This window comes from Salmo salar, chromosome 18 (assembly GCF_965601325.2).
Source record: "Salmo salar chromosome 18, fSalSal1, whole genome shotgun sequence".
NCBI classification, from domain to species: Eukaryota; Metazoa; Chordata; class Actinopteri; order Salmoniformes; family Salmonidae; genus Salmo; species Salmo salar.
In genome coordinates, this window is record NC_138308.1 from 97227152 (window position 1) to 97245775 (window position 18624).

Genomic DNA, 18624 nt, shown 5'->3' on the forward strand with positions numbered 1-18624 from the left:
GAGTGAGGATCTTAGCTGTCCCGTGACACTTCCTACGGCTGCCATAGGGTCTCAGAAGGCGGCAAAAAGCTGAATCGTGGCTTTGCAGGCTCTGGCTGAAAAAAAGTAGCACGTTTGGGTAGTTGCTGGTTACAGTACTGTGAGACTCAGGCTCGTGCCCGCGTCGACCGAAAGCTTTGTTTACTTTCCTCAGTTTAGCTAAAAGGAGATTCCCGGTCGGAATGTTATCGCTTTTTTACGAGAAAAATGGCATAAAAATGGATTTTAAACAGCGGTTGACATGCTTCGAAGTACGGTAATGGAATATTTAGCATTTTTTTGTCACGAATTCTTTACCATTTCGGATAGTGTCTGGAACGCACGAACAAAACGCCGCTATTCGGATATAACGATGGATTATTTTGGACCAAACCAACATTTGTTATTGAAGTAGCAGTCCTGGGAGTGCATTCTGACGAAGACAACAAAAGGTAATGAAACTTTTATAATATTAAAGCTGATATTGGTGAGTGCTAAACTTGCCGGGTGTCTAAATAGCTAGCCCGTGATGCCTGGGCTATGAACTTAGAATATTGCAAAATGTGCTTTCACCAAAAAGCTATTTTAAAATCGGACATATCGAGTGCATAGAGGAGGTCTGTATCTATAATTCTTAAAATAATTGTTATGCTTTTTGTGAACGTTTATCGTGAGTAATTTAGTAAAATGTTAGCGAATTCCCCGGAAGTTTGCGGGGGGTATGCTAGTTCTGAACGTCACATGCTAATGTAAAAAGCTGGTTTTTGATATAAATATGAACTTGATTGAACAAAACATGCATGTATTGTATAACATAATGTCCTAGGGTTGTCATCTGATGAAGATCATCAAAGGTGAGTGCTGCATTTAGCTGTCTTCTGGGTTTTTGTGACATTATATGCTAGCTTGAAAAATGGGTGTCTGATTATTTCTGGCTTGGTACTCTGCTGACATAATCTAATGTTTTGCTTTCGTTGTAAAGCCTTTTTGAAATCGGACAGTGTGGTTAGATTAACGAGAGTCTTGTCTTTAAATAGCTGTAAAATAGTCATATGTTTGAGAAATTGAAGTAATAGGATTTTTAAGGTTTTGAAAATCGCGCCACAGGCTTCAAGTGGCTGTTACGTAGGTGGGACGAATTCGTCCCGCCTAGCCCAGAGAGGTTAAACAATGGATGAGCTTTTCTTAGTAATCTACTTGAGAACCATATAGGGTTCAAGTAAAACCTTTGAATGAGTGAAGCTTTTAGAGAGAGGTTTAGTGCTTTTATGTTTAATAATCTCAACCCACCCAATTCATATTCATTATATAGATGGGCACATTCTATTTTGAAATTCATTGTGTAGAGCTTATTTATATCTCTTGTGATATGAATACTGAGTATGTCTACTTCACCATCAGCCCATTTTATGGGTAAACTGCAGGATAATGTAAAAGTCGAATTTTTGAAGGATTCAATACATAATATTGAACACTTATCATAATTAGGTTTATGTCCAGAGAGTACAGAAAAGTTATCTAGATCTTCAATGACACATTGCAGAGATCTAGCTTGCGGACTTAATTTAAAACTTGAGCCATCGAAATACATGGACACCTTTGTTTTAAACCTTGGATATCTAATCCTCTAATGTTGTTATTAATGGATCTGATTTTCATAGCTAACATTTCGATGGCCATAACGAATAGATATGGTGACCACGGACACCCTTGTTTAATTCCTCTTGACAATTCGAAACTCTCTGAGAAGTAGCCGTTATTTTACTATTTTACACCTGGGGTTGCTATACATAATTTTTACCCATTTTATAAGAGAATTGCCGAAATTGAAAAAATCCAGGCATTTATAAATAAAATACAGTTTTACTTTATCAAATGCCTTTTCAAAATCCGCTATAAATACCATTCCTGGCTTGTTATACGTTTCATGATGTTCTATTATGTCTAGTAGTTGTCGTATATAATCTCCAATGTATCGTCCATGTAAAAAAAAACTGTCTGATCATGATGAACAATACCAGGTAAAACCCTTTAAATTCTGAGTGCTATGCATTTTGCTAGTATTTTTACATCACAACATTGAAGTGTAAGGGGCCTCCAGTTTTTTAGATAGACTGGGTCTTTATATTTGCCATCTGGGTAGTGTTTTAATAATAGAGAAATCAGACCTTCCTGCTGAATACCTGACAAACTACCATTTCTATAGGAGTAGTTAAAACAAATCTAACAATGGAGCTTTTAGTATATAACAAAAAAAACTTGATATACCTCTACCGGTATGCCATCAAGCCCTGGGATTTTCCCAGACTGAAAGGATTTAATAGTTTCAAAACGTTTTTCTTCTGTAATTTGGTCTTCGCACTGATCTTTCTGTACATTTGTTAATTTTCCAGTTTTTATATTATTTGGAAAGAATTGCTTACCATAATACGGAATTTTTTTTAAATTAAATGTACGAAATTCACTACTGTAAGTGGCTCTGGATAAGAGCATCTGCTAAATGTTCAAATTTAAATGTAAATGTATAATCTTCATTCAGTGGGAAAGGATGAGACGGAAAAGTGAACATCTGCCTAAAATAATTAGCTTCCTCTTCTAAAATATCATTGGGAGAATCATAGATGACTCCGTCTTCAGTAACGATTTTATGCAAATCATTTTTGTTAGCGTTCCTGTATGGGAGATTCAGGAATAATTGCTGCATTTTTCTCCATATTCCATACAGTTTGCTTTATTTTTGTAATAGATTACATTAGATTGTTCTTGAATAAGTTCCACATGTTCGATTTGTTTTTTCTCTAACTTATTTTGTATCTCTGTAGTATATTTTTTTATTGCTATCTACCTGTACTATTAGTTCATGGATTTCCCTTGTTAGTCTTGTCTCTTTAGCCAGAAACTGTTTTTTATGGGTGGTGGTCCCCAACAACAAGATATGGGTGGTCCCCAGTCCACCTGGCCATGCTGCTGCTCCAGTTTCAACTGTTCTGCTGCGGCTATCGAGCCCTGACCTGTTCACCGGACGTGCTACCTGTCCCAGACCTGCTGTTTTCAACTCTCTAGAGACAGCAGGAGCGATAGAGATACTCTGAATGATCGACAACAACTGTGATTATTATTATTTGACCCTGCTGGTCATCTATGAACATTTGAACATCTTAGCCATGTTCTGTTATAATCTCCACCTGGCACAGCCAGAAGAGGACTGGCCACCCCTCATAGCCTGGTTCCTCTCTAGGTTTCTTCCTAGGTTCTGGCCTTTCTAGGGAGTTTTTCCTATCCAACGTGCTTCTACACCTGCAATGCTTGCTGTTTGGGGTTTTAGGCTGGGTTTCTGTATAGCACTTTGTGACATCAGCTGACGTAAGATGGGCTTTATCAATCAATTTGATTGATTCGATTGATTGCATGTGACGCACAATCCAGCTACGCTCTGAAGATGCAAGTCTACATGGGCTAGGATGCAAGTCTACGTGAGCTGAGTTCTACCGCATGGGCTTTGTCCTACAGCAGGCCGGCAGCCTGGGAAAACGGGACACTATCGTTCATCACACCTTATAACTCTTCTGCGGTAAAATCTCATAACCCAACGAGTTATCTGCAGCTACCGCCACAACATATATTTTCAGTGATTTATGTTCCATTTCTGCGGTACAGTTGATAACCATGGCTATGAATGCTAAGAAACCAACCTTACTGAAACACATGTTATTCCTATCACTCTCTATTGGCCTCGGCATACTCACAGGGAGCCTCTCAGGATCCCTTGAAACTGGACCCATCTTCCTCTACTACTCTCTTCACTGCCTATGAAGATTCCTTCAGAGAAAATGACTCAAGTAAAAGTGTAAATCACCCAGTAAATATTACTTGAGTAAAGTTTTAAAAGTTTCAGCAAATATACTGAAGTATCAACATGAAATGTAATTGATAAAATATACTTAAGTTCAAAAGTAAAAGTATAAATCATTTCAAATTCATTATATTAAGCAAACCAGACGGCACCATTTTCTTGTTTTTTTATTTGATTACGGATAGCCAGTGTCACACCAACTCTCAGACATAATTTGCAAAGGAAGCATTTGTGTTTAGTGAGTCTGTTAGATCAGAGGCAGTAGGGATGACCAGGGATGTTCTCTTGATAAGTGTGTGAATTAGACCATTTTTTCTGTCCTGCTAATCATTCAAAATCTAACGAGTACTTTTGGGTGTCGGGGAATATGTATGGAGTAAAAAGTACATTATTTTCTTTAGGAATGTAGTGAAGTGAAAGTTGAAATAAATAGAAGTAGTAAAGTAAAGATACCCCAAAATACTACTTAAGTAGTACTTTAAAGAATTTTTACATAAGTACTTTACACCACCAGCTAATGGCCGACATCGGATCTCTTGTTGGGTTAATGAGGCAACTAGTCACACCTGTGACAGATCCTTTAAAAGGAGAGGTGGAAGAGGTAGACCATAACTCACAGACAACAGAGAGACAACCAGTGAATCCCTTGGAAGAGTGCAGAAGGTGAGCTTGTGATATTATTTAGTAGACTAGCTGCCTCTCAAATGGCACGTTAATCTTATGTGGCCGTGGTTAAGTGTAGTGCACTATATATGACCCCTTTTTGTGGGTCGACCCCCTGAATTTAAGAGCATAGACTAATAGTTACCTTTGTAGTGAATAGAAGTCTCTGTCAAGATCTAGTCTGCTTCCCCTTCCCTGCGTAGTGCTCTGTGGGCCCTAGTCAAAGATGGTGCACTAGATAATAAATGAGGAACCATTTGTGAAGAATACATATTCCTGTGTGCCAGGCTTATCTATTGTATGTGGTTGAAGAGATGATACCTGAGTTTTAGCAGGAGACTAGTAGCACCGTGTTGCCAATACTCAGGACTGGGTTTAGAAAATGCTGCCTTAGCAGTTGCTTAAGTTTGGTATCCAACACAGGGTTTAAACTCTCTAGGAACACTTCATTCAACTGATCCAGTACAATCACAGCTGATTTGAAATGCTTAACTAATCTATTTCTCTGTAGACCATTATCATGGCGATACTGACCATCATTCTGCTTGTCAGCACGGTTTTTGCTCTGGGAGGTAAGAGTGATTTTCCTCCCATTTACTCACCAACATTTTATGAAAATATTAGTGGGTGTTGCTCTGTCCTATTTCATGCACGTAGGTATTAATACGCAAGTGTGAATTGTAAAGGGTATCTTTTCATAACCGGTTCTCCATGGGACACCTGAGGCCAGCCATTATCAACTGTGACACAGGAGAAATTAAGATTGTGCCTTGCTCAAGGGAACATGGATGGATATATCAACTTGTCATTTCACTGATTTGAACTTCTGGCCCAAAGCTGTAACCACTAAGCTACATGCCACTCCCATAGTTCCAGAGATGTATATTGTTGTCTAGATGCTGACTGAGGTATTCTGATATGAGTGGTTTCATCATTCAACTGGGTTGTCTAACTATCAGGAAATAACACTGATACAATTTAGTCTTAGTTTCATCAGCAGATATATAAAAAACAAACTGAATTGACTGCATGGGCCCATTAAACAAGTAGCAGAATTTCATTATTTAGCCAGGAATTACCTAGGTTACATCTGAAATGGTACCCTATTCCATATACATTACTTCTGACGAGAGCCCATATGGGATGCAACCTAAGATTCCAGATGCAGCCCAAGCTTGCATAATTTTATGTCTCCGTTACAATATATGTTACCTGTGTGTCCAGATGCTACGAAACAACCCAGGAACCGCTGTGAACTTTCTAGAGATACTGTGAAAAATGGCCCGCCTGGAGACTACGTCCCCATGTGTGACTGCAAGGGAGAATACACTCCTGAGCAACACTGGGGCTTTACAGGTTACCACTCACACATAAACGCAGTCTTGTACAGTTAACCGTTTCGGGACATATTTCAGTTATATTTAAAATCCTATTTTCGCTAACCTGTACTCTTACCCTAAACCTAACCCTTAATTCTAATCTTAACCCTTAACCCCCTGGAATTAGCTATTGACCTCATGGGGACTAACAAAATGTCACTTGTTATTTGTGGTGTTTACTTTTGTGTGGACTTGTGCAATATGTTTTAAACATGTCCACTGCTGGTAGGTTCCTCTTCATGTCTTACCAGAACTGGACAGAAGATCCCGGGTACTGAGACTCATCCTGGCACTGCTCCAATAAAATGTGCTTGCAGGTACACTTTCTCATTCACTAAATGTTAAATATTTGTAGCTGGTTCAGAATGTAATTATTTTTTTGTGTAATTGTAGTGGTGCTCGCAGATGAAAGGTGCTGGAGAGAAGACTGCGAAAACATTGGAAATACTTTGATGGTTGTCTTTACTGTACTATGGGAGCATATTCACATTCCATATAAATGAAGAAATCCTGAGATAAAATTGTTGCATTACATTCTTTATTGGTGTGATTTGCTGAATCTGTCCAATTCTGGGAAACGGAAGGAATAAGGCTATTATGGTGACCGTATTACCACCACACCTGTGGTCATGAAGGCAGTCAATTCCATGTGACCACTTAGTCATGGTAATTAGGCTTTTCCAAGCTATGATGCTGCTGATGGTCATTAGTAGCCTACTATACTTGATAACTGCATGGTATTAAGCACTTTATTGCCCTCTAATCACTATCAATGTAATTGCAAATCAAGTATTGGTCACATACTTGATTAGCAGATTATATTGCGGGTGTAGTGATATGCTTGTGCATCTGACTCTGACAGCCCAATAGTATCTAACAAATTACACGTATACACACCGGTAGTAATGAATTAAGACTGTATACTTAACTCGACTAGGGTTGGTGGGCAGCATTCAGCATTTTGGATGAAAAGCGTGCCCAAATTAAACTGCCTGCTACTCGGGCCCAGAAGGTAGGATATGCATATTAGTAGATTTGGATAAAACACTCTGAAGATTCTAAAACTGTTTGAATGATGTCTGTGTATAACAGAACTCATATGGCAGGCAAAAACCTGAGAAATCCAACCAGGAAATGGGTAATCTGAGGCTTGTTGTTTTTTCAAGTAATTGCCTATCTAACATACATAGGGTTCATTTTGCACTTCCTATGGCTGCCACTAGATGTCAACAGTCTTTAGAATGTTTCAGGCTTCTACTGTGTATATTGAGAGAATAAGAGACCTAGGAGTCAGGTATCCAAAAATAAGGCATGAGTTCAGTCACGCATGGCCGAGAGGGACATGAGTTCCTTTTCATTTATGAAGTCATTGGAATTGTCCGGTTGGAAGATTTGTTTAAAACATCCTAAAGATTGACGCAATACATCGTTTGACATGTTTCTACAAACGTAAATATAACTTTATTTGACATGTCGTCGTGTCATTTTCCACGCTCTTCCATCATTTGGAGTAGTGGACAGACCGCGTGAAGATGAGGGAGGTATTTGGACAAATTTATCAAACAAAACATCCTTTATTGTGGAACTGGGAGTGCATTCTGATGAAGCTCATCAAAGGTAAGGGAATATTTATAATACTATTTCTGAGGTTTGTTTACTCCACAAAATGGCGTGTTTGGTGTCTGAGCGCTGTACTCAGATTATTGCAAAGTGCTTGCGCTGTAAAGTTTCTTTGACATCTGACGCAGAGGTTGCACTAAGGAGAAGTTTATCTGTTATTCTTTAAATAACAGTATTTTATCAACGTTTGAGTATTTCTGTAAATTGCTCTGCTCATTCACCAGACGTTTTTGGATGCAAAACATTTCTGAACATTACACGCCAATGTAAAATGGGGTTTTTGGATATGAACTTGATCGAGCAAAACATGTATTGAGTAACATGAATTTCTGAGTGCCATCTGATCATCAAAGGGTAGTACTTAATTTTATCTGTGTTTCTGGTTTTTGTGACGCCTCTCCTTGCTTGGAAAATGGCCTTTTTTTGTGTAGGTGCTATTCTAACATAATCTAATGTTTTGCTTTTGCCATAAAGCCTTTTTGAAATCAGACAATGTGGTTGGAATATCGAAGTTTGTGATGTTTTGAATTTGCAGCCCTGCTATTTCACTGGCTGTTGGGAGTGTCCCGCACTCCCAACGCTAGCGTCCCACATACCCCAGAGAGGATATGGAACGGCGCCTTCCGAACGGACTAAGATGCATACGAGTAATGCCAGATTTGTAAACATTAAAGTGACAAATGTTCAATTCCAGTGATTCCTAGTCTATGCCTCTAGTTAGCACCCTCTGTGCTAGTGATGGCCGAGAGAGGCTGTTTTTCGGTCTCTATCCCAGCTTTGATGCACCTGTACTGACTTCGCCTTCTGGATGATAGCGGGGTGAACAGGCAGTGGCTCGGGTGGTTGTTCTTGATCTTTTTGGCCTGCCTATGACATCGGGTGCTGTAAGTGCCCTGGAAGATGGGATGATTGACCCCGGTGATGCGTTGGGCAGACCGCACCACCCTCTGGAGTGTTGCAGGCAGCTTTCAAATGTGCATCTGTAGAAATTAGGGTTTTGGGTGAAAAGCGAATTTTGGTGCAAGAGGCTCTGAGCCTTCACCACACTGTCTCTGTGGGTGGTGCATTTCAGTTTGTCATTGATGTGTACGCCAAGGAACTTGAAGATTTCCACTGTGGTCCTTTCTCCACGATCATTTTGTTTTGAGTGAGGTTTTCCAGATACCACACTCCCAGAGCCCTCAGCACCTCACTGTAGGATGTCTCATCATTGGAAATCAAGCATTCTACTGTGGTCTGCAAACTTCATGATTGAGCTGGAGGTGTGCTTGGCCACACAGTCACAGGGAGTACTGGAGGGGGCTGAGCACAAACCCTTGTGGGGCTCCAGTGTTGAGAATCAGTGGATTGGACATTATGTTGCTTACCTTCACCACCTGGGGGCTGCCCGTCAGGAAGTAAAAGCGTGCAAAGAATGTGTTTAGCCTGTCCGGAATCAAGACGTCGATCTCGGCGACGTGGCTGGTTTTCCTTTTGTAGTCCATGATTGTCTGTCTCCGCCGCATGTCTCGTGTCTGAGCCGTTGAATTGTGACTCCACTTTATCTCTATACTGACGTTTAGCTTGTTTGATTGCCTTGAGGAGTGAATAACTACACTATTTACTTTCTGCCCTATTAGCAGTCGCATTGCCATTGTTAAATGAGGTGGTTCACGCTTTTCAGTTTCACGCAAATGTTACCATCTATCCAGATTCTGTTTAGGGTAGGTTTTAATAGTCAGTGGATACTACATCTATACAGTGACTGAGTTCATAAGGAAGTTTCTGTGTATGCGTCTAGATTACTTTTGTACGCTACCCGGAACATATCCCAGTCCACGTGATCAAAACAATCCTGAAGCGTGTAATCCGATCGGTCAGACCAGCAATTAATAGTATGAAGCACGGGCACTTCCTGTTGAGTTTCTGCCTATAGGGCGGCAGGAGCATGATGGAATTGTGGTCAGATCTGCCGAAAAGGAGGGAAGGGGAGAGTCTTGTAAGCATCCTGCAAGTTTGACTAGCAATGGTTGAGTCGTAGTAGCGTGAGTTGGACAGTCAGTATGTTAGAATTTCTGCAGCCTAGTCCTCAGATTTGCTTTGAAGTCCCCGATAAGGGCTCTCACCTGGGCTACTGCCGTGTGGGAACAGCTGGACATATGCACTAGTTTGTGGGAGATGTGAGGAAGTGTTTTGATGCCCCAAGAGGCCGCCCGGAAGCTAATCCAGCTTCGGCAGGACTCCCACAGTTGATTTATGCGGTGGATTTCTGCACGTTGGAGAGTGCTTGGAACGAAGAGACGCCGTGCAGGAACATATCGAACAGTGCTTCAGAGGTGATCAAGGACGAGCTTGCAGCCTAGGAGTTAACTATGGAGCACTTTTTTATTGTATTAATTTTTTCCCTCATCACTGACCATCCATATCAATGGGCGATTACGGGAACGAAGGAGGGAGAGGAAATTGGGTTTAGCTCGCATGCCCTGGGATCCGACCTTGCCTCCGATGGTCTCATTAACGAAAGAGCCCGAGGCTTACCGACCTGCCCCGAGGGCTGCCGAAGATGGCCGCATCACCGATCCATGAGCCTATGCTACTTGGCGGGGCTGGGCTGTCGCCAGCGGAATGGCAATACAGGATCGACACGTAGAGTTGTCTGTATTGTGGGAGTCTTGGTCAGTTCGTGTCCCTTAACCTCACTAGGGTAGGGGGCACTAGTTTCACTTCCGGATGAAAAGCATGCCCAAAGTAAACTGCCTGTTATTCAGGACCAGAAGCTGGGATATGCATATAACTGGTAGATTTGGATAGGAAACACTAAAGTTTCCACAACTGTTAAAATAATGTGAGTATAACAGAACTGATATGGCAGGCGAAAACCTGAAAAAAATCCAGCCAGGAAGTGGGATTTGTGTTTGTAGTTTTACATTGACTGCCGACACAGATTCCATTAAGACTCAAATTGCACTTCCTATGGTTTCCACTAGATGTCAGTCTTTAGAAATTGTTTCAGGCTTGTATTCTGAAAAATGAGGGAGTAAGACCACTTTGAATGAGTGGACCATTCAGTGTCCCACAGGTTTTTCGTGCGCATGACCGAGAGCATGACTTTCTTGTTTTCCTTTTATATTGACAAAGCTATTGTCCGGTTGAAATGTTATTGATTTATTATGACTAAAAACAACCTGAGGGTTGATTTATAAATATCGTTTGACATGTTTCTACGAACTTTACTGATACTTTTCAGATTTTTTTTGCCTGTCTGTTGTGACTGCCTTTGAGCCTGTGGATTACTGAACAAAATGGAGGTTTTCGAATATAAAGAGGGACTTTATTGAGTAAATGGGAGTCTTGTGAGTGCAACCATATGAAGATCATCAAAGGTAAGTGATTAATTTTATTGCCATTTCTTACTTGTGTAACTCCTCTACTTGGCTGGTAACTGTTTGTAATGATTTGTCTGCTGTTCTCAGATAATCGCATGGTATGCTTTTGCCATAAAGCTTTTGAAATCTCGCACCGTGGTTGGATTAACAAGAAGTTAATCTTAACTGATGTATAACACTTTTTAATAATTATTTCTATTTTTGAATTTGGCGCTCTGCAATTTCCCTGGATGTTGGCCAGGTGGGACGCTACTGTCCCACATCCCCTAGAGAGGTTAAAGAAAACGGGCTCACCGGTAGGAGCAAGTACTCTGGTGGGCCATATGGAGAATGTTCCTGCTTCCCCTGCTTGCACCCCTTTTCATGCCATTCTGCAGTGGGGAGACCAGTCCAAATCTCTCCGGTTCTCATTGACTGGGGCCGACATGCTTTTTGAACGCTAACCTGGCATCCGAGCTGAACCTCCCCACTCAGCCCCCCAATTCCTATGGACGTTAGAGCTCTGTAGGCCGACCACCCCCCTTTCTGGGTTACACCATCTCTGCTGGGAGTGTCTAGATGATCCCGGGAAGGGGAGTGAAGTGATGGATTGGCTTCAGCCTACTTCCAGGGTGCAGCTGCAACGTTTCATGGGGTTTGCCAACTTCTATCACCTCTTATCTGGGTTTACAGCACCCTGCCCCCCCCCCCCCCCCGTCAGCACACCTCGCTCAAGGTTCCGTTCACGTAGTCTCCTGCTGCTGACTGGGCATTCCAGGACCTCAAACATCACTTCACCACAGCTCCCATCCTGGTTCATCCTGACCTGTCCCGTCAGTTCATGGTGGAGGCCGATGCTTCAGATGTCGGAGTGGGGGCTGTCCTGTCCTGCTTTTGGTGGCCTAGTATGGTCCCTGACGTGTCCGAATTCATCGCCGCTTGCTCGGCGTGTGCACAGAACAAGACTCCTCGGCAAGCTCCGGCTGGTCTCCTCCAACCTCTGCCTGTCCCCCCCACTGTCCCTGGTCTCATATCTCCATGGACTTTTAAGGGTTTTCCCCTGTCTGATGGCAACACCACCATCCTGACTGTGGCGAATCGGTTTTCCAAAGCCGCCCACTTCATTCCTCTCCCCAAACTGTCCTTTGCCAAAGAGACGGCCCAGCTCATGGTGCAGCATGTCTTCTGGATCCGTGGACATGGTCTCCGATCGGGGTTCTCGTCCCAGTTCTAGAAGGCGTTCTGCCCCATTGGGTCGTCAGCCTGTCTTCCGGGTTCCACCCCCAGTCCAACGGCCAGTCAGAGCAAGCCAACCAGGACCTCGACCACCCTGCACTGCCTGGTCTCTGCCAACCCCACCACCTGTAGCCAGCAGCTTGTGTTGGTCGAATATGCCCGCAACACTCTTCCTTTTGACTGCTCCCTGCTATCGTCTCCGGCAGAAGGTATGGCTGTCCACCTGGGACCCTGGTTTATTGACCCCCTTTCCCCATCTCAGGATCAATAGCCCCTATGCTGTCTGCCTTCTGTTGCCCTGTACCATTCATATTCATCCAACATTTCATGTGTCACAGCCCTTTGTCTACTATTTTCCAGGCCCACCCCTCTCCATGTCATCGATGGCCATCCGGCGAACATGGTGAGACGCCGCCTGAGGATTTGACCACGGGGCAGAGGTTTCCAGTACCTGGTTGACTGGGAGGGTTATGGCCCGGAGGAGAGGTTCTGGGTCCCCTCTGGAGACATCCTGGACCCAGCCGGCACCCCAGTCAACCAGGTATGCACATAGGTAGGACGCCAGGTGGTGCCCCTGGGGGGGGGGGGTACTGTTCCACCCTGATCTGTTTCACCTGTCTTGTGATTGTCTCCACCCCACTCCAGATGTCACCCATCTTCCCCATTATCCCATGTATTTATACCTGTTCTCTCTTTGTCTGTCAGTTCGTCTTGTTTAATGAAGTCAACTAGTTTTTTTTATTTTTTTTTTAATTCAGCTCCTGCTTTCCCAGACTCTCTTTTCTCATCCTCCTGTTTTTTTTTGTTTTTTTTTACTCTTGTCTGTCCTTACCCTGTATGCGCCTGCCTGCCGTCCTGTACCTTTGCCCCACCTCTGGATTATCGACCTCTGCCTGGCCTGAGCATGTCTGCCGTCCTGTACCTTTACCCCCTGTTGCTGTAATAAACATTGTTACTTTGACATGGTCTGGGTCTAACTGAGCTCTATCTCGAGCAAAATCCAGGTAGAATCAGGAATTCTCCAGGGCAGCTGTGTAAGCCCATTACTCTTTTCAATCTTTACTAACGACATACCACTGGCTCTGAGTAAAGCCAGTGTGTCGATTTATGCGGTTGACTTAACCCCTGGTTGGGCTCCGTCCCGTATGTGGGACGGACATCCAGCGAAAAATCCTATCGCCATTAGCATAACAAAATGTAATATATTTTTTCAAATATAGGACTGTTATATCGTTTTATAGATGCACCTCTCCTGAATCGAACCACGTTGTCCGATTTTTCAAAAAGGCTTTACAGCAAAAGCAAAACATTAGATTATGTTAGAGGAGTATATCGTAAAAGTAGCCATTTTCCGACCAACCACATGCATCACAAATAACCAAAAAACAGCTAAATGCAGCACTAACCTTTTACAAACGTCATCAGATGACACACCTAGGACATGTTACACAATACATGCTTTCTTTTGTTTGCTAAAGTTCATATTTATATATAAAAACAGCATTTTACATCGGCGTGTAACGTTGACTATTTTCCCTCATGCGTCCGGTGAAACCGCTCTACGATTTACTAAATTACTATTCGATTTTTTTTTTTTTAAATGTAATATTGTCATTCTAAGATTTATAGATGAATATCTCTTGAAAGCACCTGTAATACAAGATTTAAAAATAACTTTACTGGGTAATCACACTTTGTGATAAAAGGGGATGCGATACTCAGAAAAATAGGCTACCGTTACAGGTCAGCGCCATCTTGGAACAATCGCATATCAAGTCTACTCTTGTATACTATTGTCAATAATCCCTTACCTTTTATCTTCATCAGAAAGGAATCCCAGGTCCACAACTGTATTTTCGTTCGAAAAAGTTCATCCTTTACGTCCCAATAGCTTGTTCTTGATAGTGCGTTCTGAAGGCTGCTCTGTCGGACGCGGGACTCCTCTTTAACCTCTATGGGCTAGGCGGGACGAATTCGTCCCACCTACCTAACAGCCAGTCAAATCCAGTGGCGCGATTTTTGAATTGTTTGAAATACTATTACTTCAATTTCTCAAACATATGACTATTTTACAGCTATTTAAAGACAAGACTTTCGTTAATCTAACCACACTGTCCGATTTCAAAAAGGCTTTACAACGAAAGCAAAACATTAGATTATGTCAGGAGAGTGCCCAGCCAGAAATAATCAGACACCCATTTTTCAAGCTAGCATACGTCACATAAACCCAAAGCCACAGCTAAATGCAGCACTAACCGTTTATGATCTTCATCAGATGACACACCTAGGACATTATGTTATACAATACATGCATGTCTGTTCAATCAAGTTCATATTTATATCAAAAAACAGCTTTTTACATTAGCATGTGACGTTCAGAACTAGCATACCCCCCCCCCCCCGCAAACTTCCGGTGAATTTACTAACAATTTTACTAAATTACTCACGATAAACGTTCACAAAAAGCATAACAATTATTTTAAGAATTATAGATACATTACTCCTCTATGCACTCGATGTCCGATTTTAAAATAGCTTTTCGGATTAAGCACATTTTGCAATATTCTAAGTACATAGCCCAGCCATCAAGGGCTAGCTATTTAGACACCCAGCACGTTTAGCCTTCACCAATATCAGATTTACTATTATAAAAGTTTGATTACCTTTTGTTGTCTTCGTCAGAATGCACTCCCAGGACTTCTACTTCAATAACAAATGTAGGTTTGGTCCCAAATAATCCATCTTTATATCCAAATAGCGTCGTTTTGTTCGTGCGTTCTAGACACTATCAGAATGGTAATCCACGGTCGCCCGCATGGCGCAGAACGTGACAAAAATTCTAAATATTCCACTACCGTACTTCGAAGCATGTCAACCGCTGTTTAAAATACATTTTTATGCAATTTATCTCGTAGAAAAGCGATAATATTCCGACCGGGAATCTGCAATAAGCTAAACAGCCTAATGAATATACTCCACGGGGGCTAATCGCGCACGCGCCTCATTCAATGGTCCTCTGATCGGCCACTTGGATAAAGTGATAATCTGTTTCAGCCTGAGGCTGCCTCGTCATCCTTCAGGATTTTCCCGGCTTCTGAGAGCCTATTGGAGCCCTGGGAATTGTCACGTTACAGCCAAGATCCTTACTCTTCAATAAACAGATGCAAGACGCACGACTCCTTGTCAGACAGGCCACTTCCTGCATGAAACCTTGTCAGGTTTTTGACTGCCATATGAGTTCTGTTATACTCAGACACCATTCAAACAGTTTTAGAAACTTTAGGGTGTTTTCTATCCACAAGTATTAATTATATGCATTTCCTAGCTTCTGAGTTTGAGTAGGAGGCCGTTAAAATGGGCACGATTTTTTTTCAAAAATCGCTGTAGCGGTTCTATCCTAGGCGACCGTCAAGAGGTTAACACAATACGTCAGCTACACCTCAACTAAATATTGTAATGTGGAAATTGAGCAAGTTGAGGAGACTAAACTGGTTGTAGAAACCCTGGATTGTAACTGTCATGGTGAAAACACTGATACAACAGGAGCTAGGATGGGGAGAAGTCTGTCAATAATAAAGAGCTGATTTTGCATTCCTAACAGTGCTATCAACAAAGCAAGTCATACAGGCCTTAGTTTTGTCGCACCTGGACTACTGTTCAGTCTTGTGGTCAGGACTTAGGAAAATTGCATGTGGCTCATAACAGGGCAGCACGGCTGGCCGTTGGATGTCTACAGAGAGCTAACATTAATAAAATGTATGTCAATCTCTCCTGGCTCAAAGTGGAGGAGAGTGACTTCATCACTACTTGTATTTGTGAGAGGTACTGACATGTTGAATGCATAACCCACAAGACAAGCTACAAGATGTCTCTTCACATTCCTGAAGTTCAGAACAGACTATGGGAGGCACACAGTACTATAGAGCTACGACTACATGGAATTCTATTCCACATCAAGAAATTCACAATTCTTTGACATTTAATCATAGTAAAACATCCCTCTCTTAGGTCAGTTAGGATCAACACTTTATTTTAAGAATGTGAAATGTCAGAATAATAGTAGAGAGAATGATTTATTTCAGCTTTTATTTCTTTTATAACATTCCCAGTGGGTCAGTTTACATGCACTCAATTAGTATTTGGTAGCATTGCCTTTAAATTGTTTAACTTGGGTCAAATGTTTTGGGTAGCCTTCCACAAGCTTCCCAGAATAAGTTGGGTGAATTTTGGCCCATTCCTCCTGACAGAGCTTGTCTATCTGAGTCAGCTTTGTAGGCCTCCTTGCTCGCACACGCTTCTTCAGTTCTGCCCACAAATCTTCTATGGGATTGAGGTCAGGGCTTTGTGATGGCCACTCCAATACCTTGACTTTGTCCTTAACCTCTCTGGGGTATGTGGGACGTTAGCGTGGGACACACTATTCAACAGCCAGTGAAATAGCAGGGCGGCAAATTCAAAACAGCAAAAATCTCATTAAATTTCTCAAACACACAACTATTATATCCCATTTTTAAAGATCCACTACTCGTTAATCCAACCACATTGTCCGATTTCATAAAGTTAGATTATGTTAGGACAGCGCTGAGACAAGGAAAACCACACAGCCGTTTTCCAAGCAAGGAGAGGCGTCACAAAAAAACAGAAATACAGCTAAAATGAATCACTACCCTTTGATCTTCATCAGATGGCACTCATAGGACTTCATGTTACACATGTATGTTTTGCTCGGTAAAGTTCATATTTATATCCAAAAACCCTATTTTACATTGGCGTGTAATGTTAAATGTTTTGCATCCAGAAACTTCTGGTGAATGAGCACATCAATTTACAAAAATACTCAAACGTTGCTAAAATATTCAACAGTTATTCAAAGAATAATAGATACACTTCTCCTTAATGCAACCGCTGTGTCAGATTTCAAAAAAAGCTTTATGGCGATAGCAGATTTTGCAATCTGAGTACAGCGCTCCGATATGAAAACAAGCCATACCCGCCATTTTGGAGTCAAAAGAAATTACTTAAATATTCACTTACCTTTGATCTTCATCAGAATGCACTCGCAGGATTCCCAGTACCACAAATGTTTGTTGTTCGATAACGTCCATCACTTATGTCCAAATGCCTCCTTTTTGTTCGTGTGCTTAGTACACTACTCAAAATGTCACGACAAAGTCAAAGTTAAATTTACGTTCGTGGAAACATGTCAAACGATGTATAGCATCAGTCTATAGGGTATTTTTATCAGAAATCTTCAGTAATATTCCAACCGGACAATTCCAATGTCTTCAAAAATGAAATGGAACAGCGCTAACTCTCACGTGAGTGTGTGCCACTGAACTCATGTCATTCTGTCATCTGACTCCAGGACCTCTTGTTCTCTCAATATTCACAGTAGAAGCATGAAACAACATTTTAAAGACTGTTGACATCTAGTGGAAGCCATAGGAAGTGCAAAATGAAACCTAAGTCACTGGATAGGGAATCACTTGAAAAAGATTTCCACACTTCCTGGTTGTATTTTTCTCAGGTTTTTGCCTGCAATATGAGTTCTGTTGTACTCACAAACATCATTCAAACAGTCTTAGAAACTTTGGAATGTCTTCTATCCAAATCTACTAATAGTATGCATATCCTACCTTCTGAGCCTGAGTAGCAGGCAGTTTACTACGGGCACGCCTTTCATCCGGACGTCAAAATACTGCCCCCTACCCTAGAGAAGTTAAACGTGGTACCTTCAGCCATTTGGAAATTGCTCCCAAGGATGAACCAGACTTGTGGAGGTCTTGGCTGATTTCTTTTGATTTTCCCATAATGTCAAACAAAGAGACAATGAGTTTGAAGGTAGGCCTTGAAATACATCCACAGGTACACCTCCAATTGACTCAAATGATGTCAATTAGCCCATCAGAAGCTTCTAAAGCCATGACATAATTTTCTGGAATTTTTCAAGCTGTTTAAAGGCACAGTCAAGGCACACTAAATACTTAGTGTATTTAACCTCTATGGGCTAGGTGGGACGCTTGCGTCCCACCTAAGTAACAGCCACTGGCAGCCTGTGGCGCGATTTTCAAAACCTTAAAAATCCTATTACTTCAATTTCTTAAATGGCTGTAAAATAGTCATATGTTTAAAGACAAGACTCTCGTTAATCTAACCACACTGTCCGATTTCAAAAAGGCTTTACAGCGAAAGCAAAACAATAGATTATGTCAGCAGAGTACCAACTAAGAAATAATCAGACACCCATTTTTCAAGCTAGCATATAATGTCACCAAAACCCAGAAGACAGCTAAATGCAGCACTCACCTTTGATGATCTTCATCAGATGACAACCCTAGGACATTATGTTATACAATACATGCATGTTTTGTTCAATCAAGTTCATATTTATATCAAAAACCAGCTTTTTACATTAGCATGAGACGTTCAGAACTAGCATACCCCCCGCAAACTTCCGGGGAATTCGCTAACATTTTACTAAATTACTCACGATAAACGTTCACAAAAAGCA

The 18624-nt window shown here is 41.7% G+C and overlaps 1 protein-coding gene across 1 annotated transcript; it reads left to right on the forward strand.

Annotated features, from left to right (window-relative positions):
* Positions 1 to 4457: 4457 nt before the first annotated feature.
* Positions 4458 to 6452, forward strand: LOC106578171 (saxiphilin). Its single transcript, XM_014156801.2, has 5 exons — positions 4458 to 4534; positions 5046 to 5106; positions 5759 to 5890; positions 6143 to 6230; positions 6307 to 6452. The coding sequence occupies exons 2-5, from the start codon at positions 5055 to 5057 to the stop codon at positions 6320 to 6322; spliced, it is 288 nt and encodes a 95-aa protein (XP_014012276.1). The 5' UTR covers positions 4458 to 4534; positions 5046 to 5054; the 3' UTR covers positions 6323 to 6452.
* The last annotated feature ends 12172 nt before the right edge of the window (positions 6453 to 18624 follow it).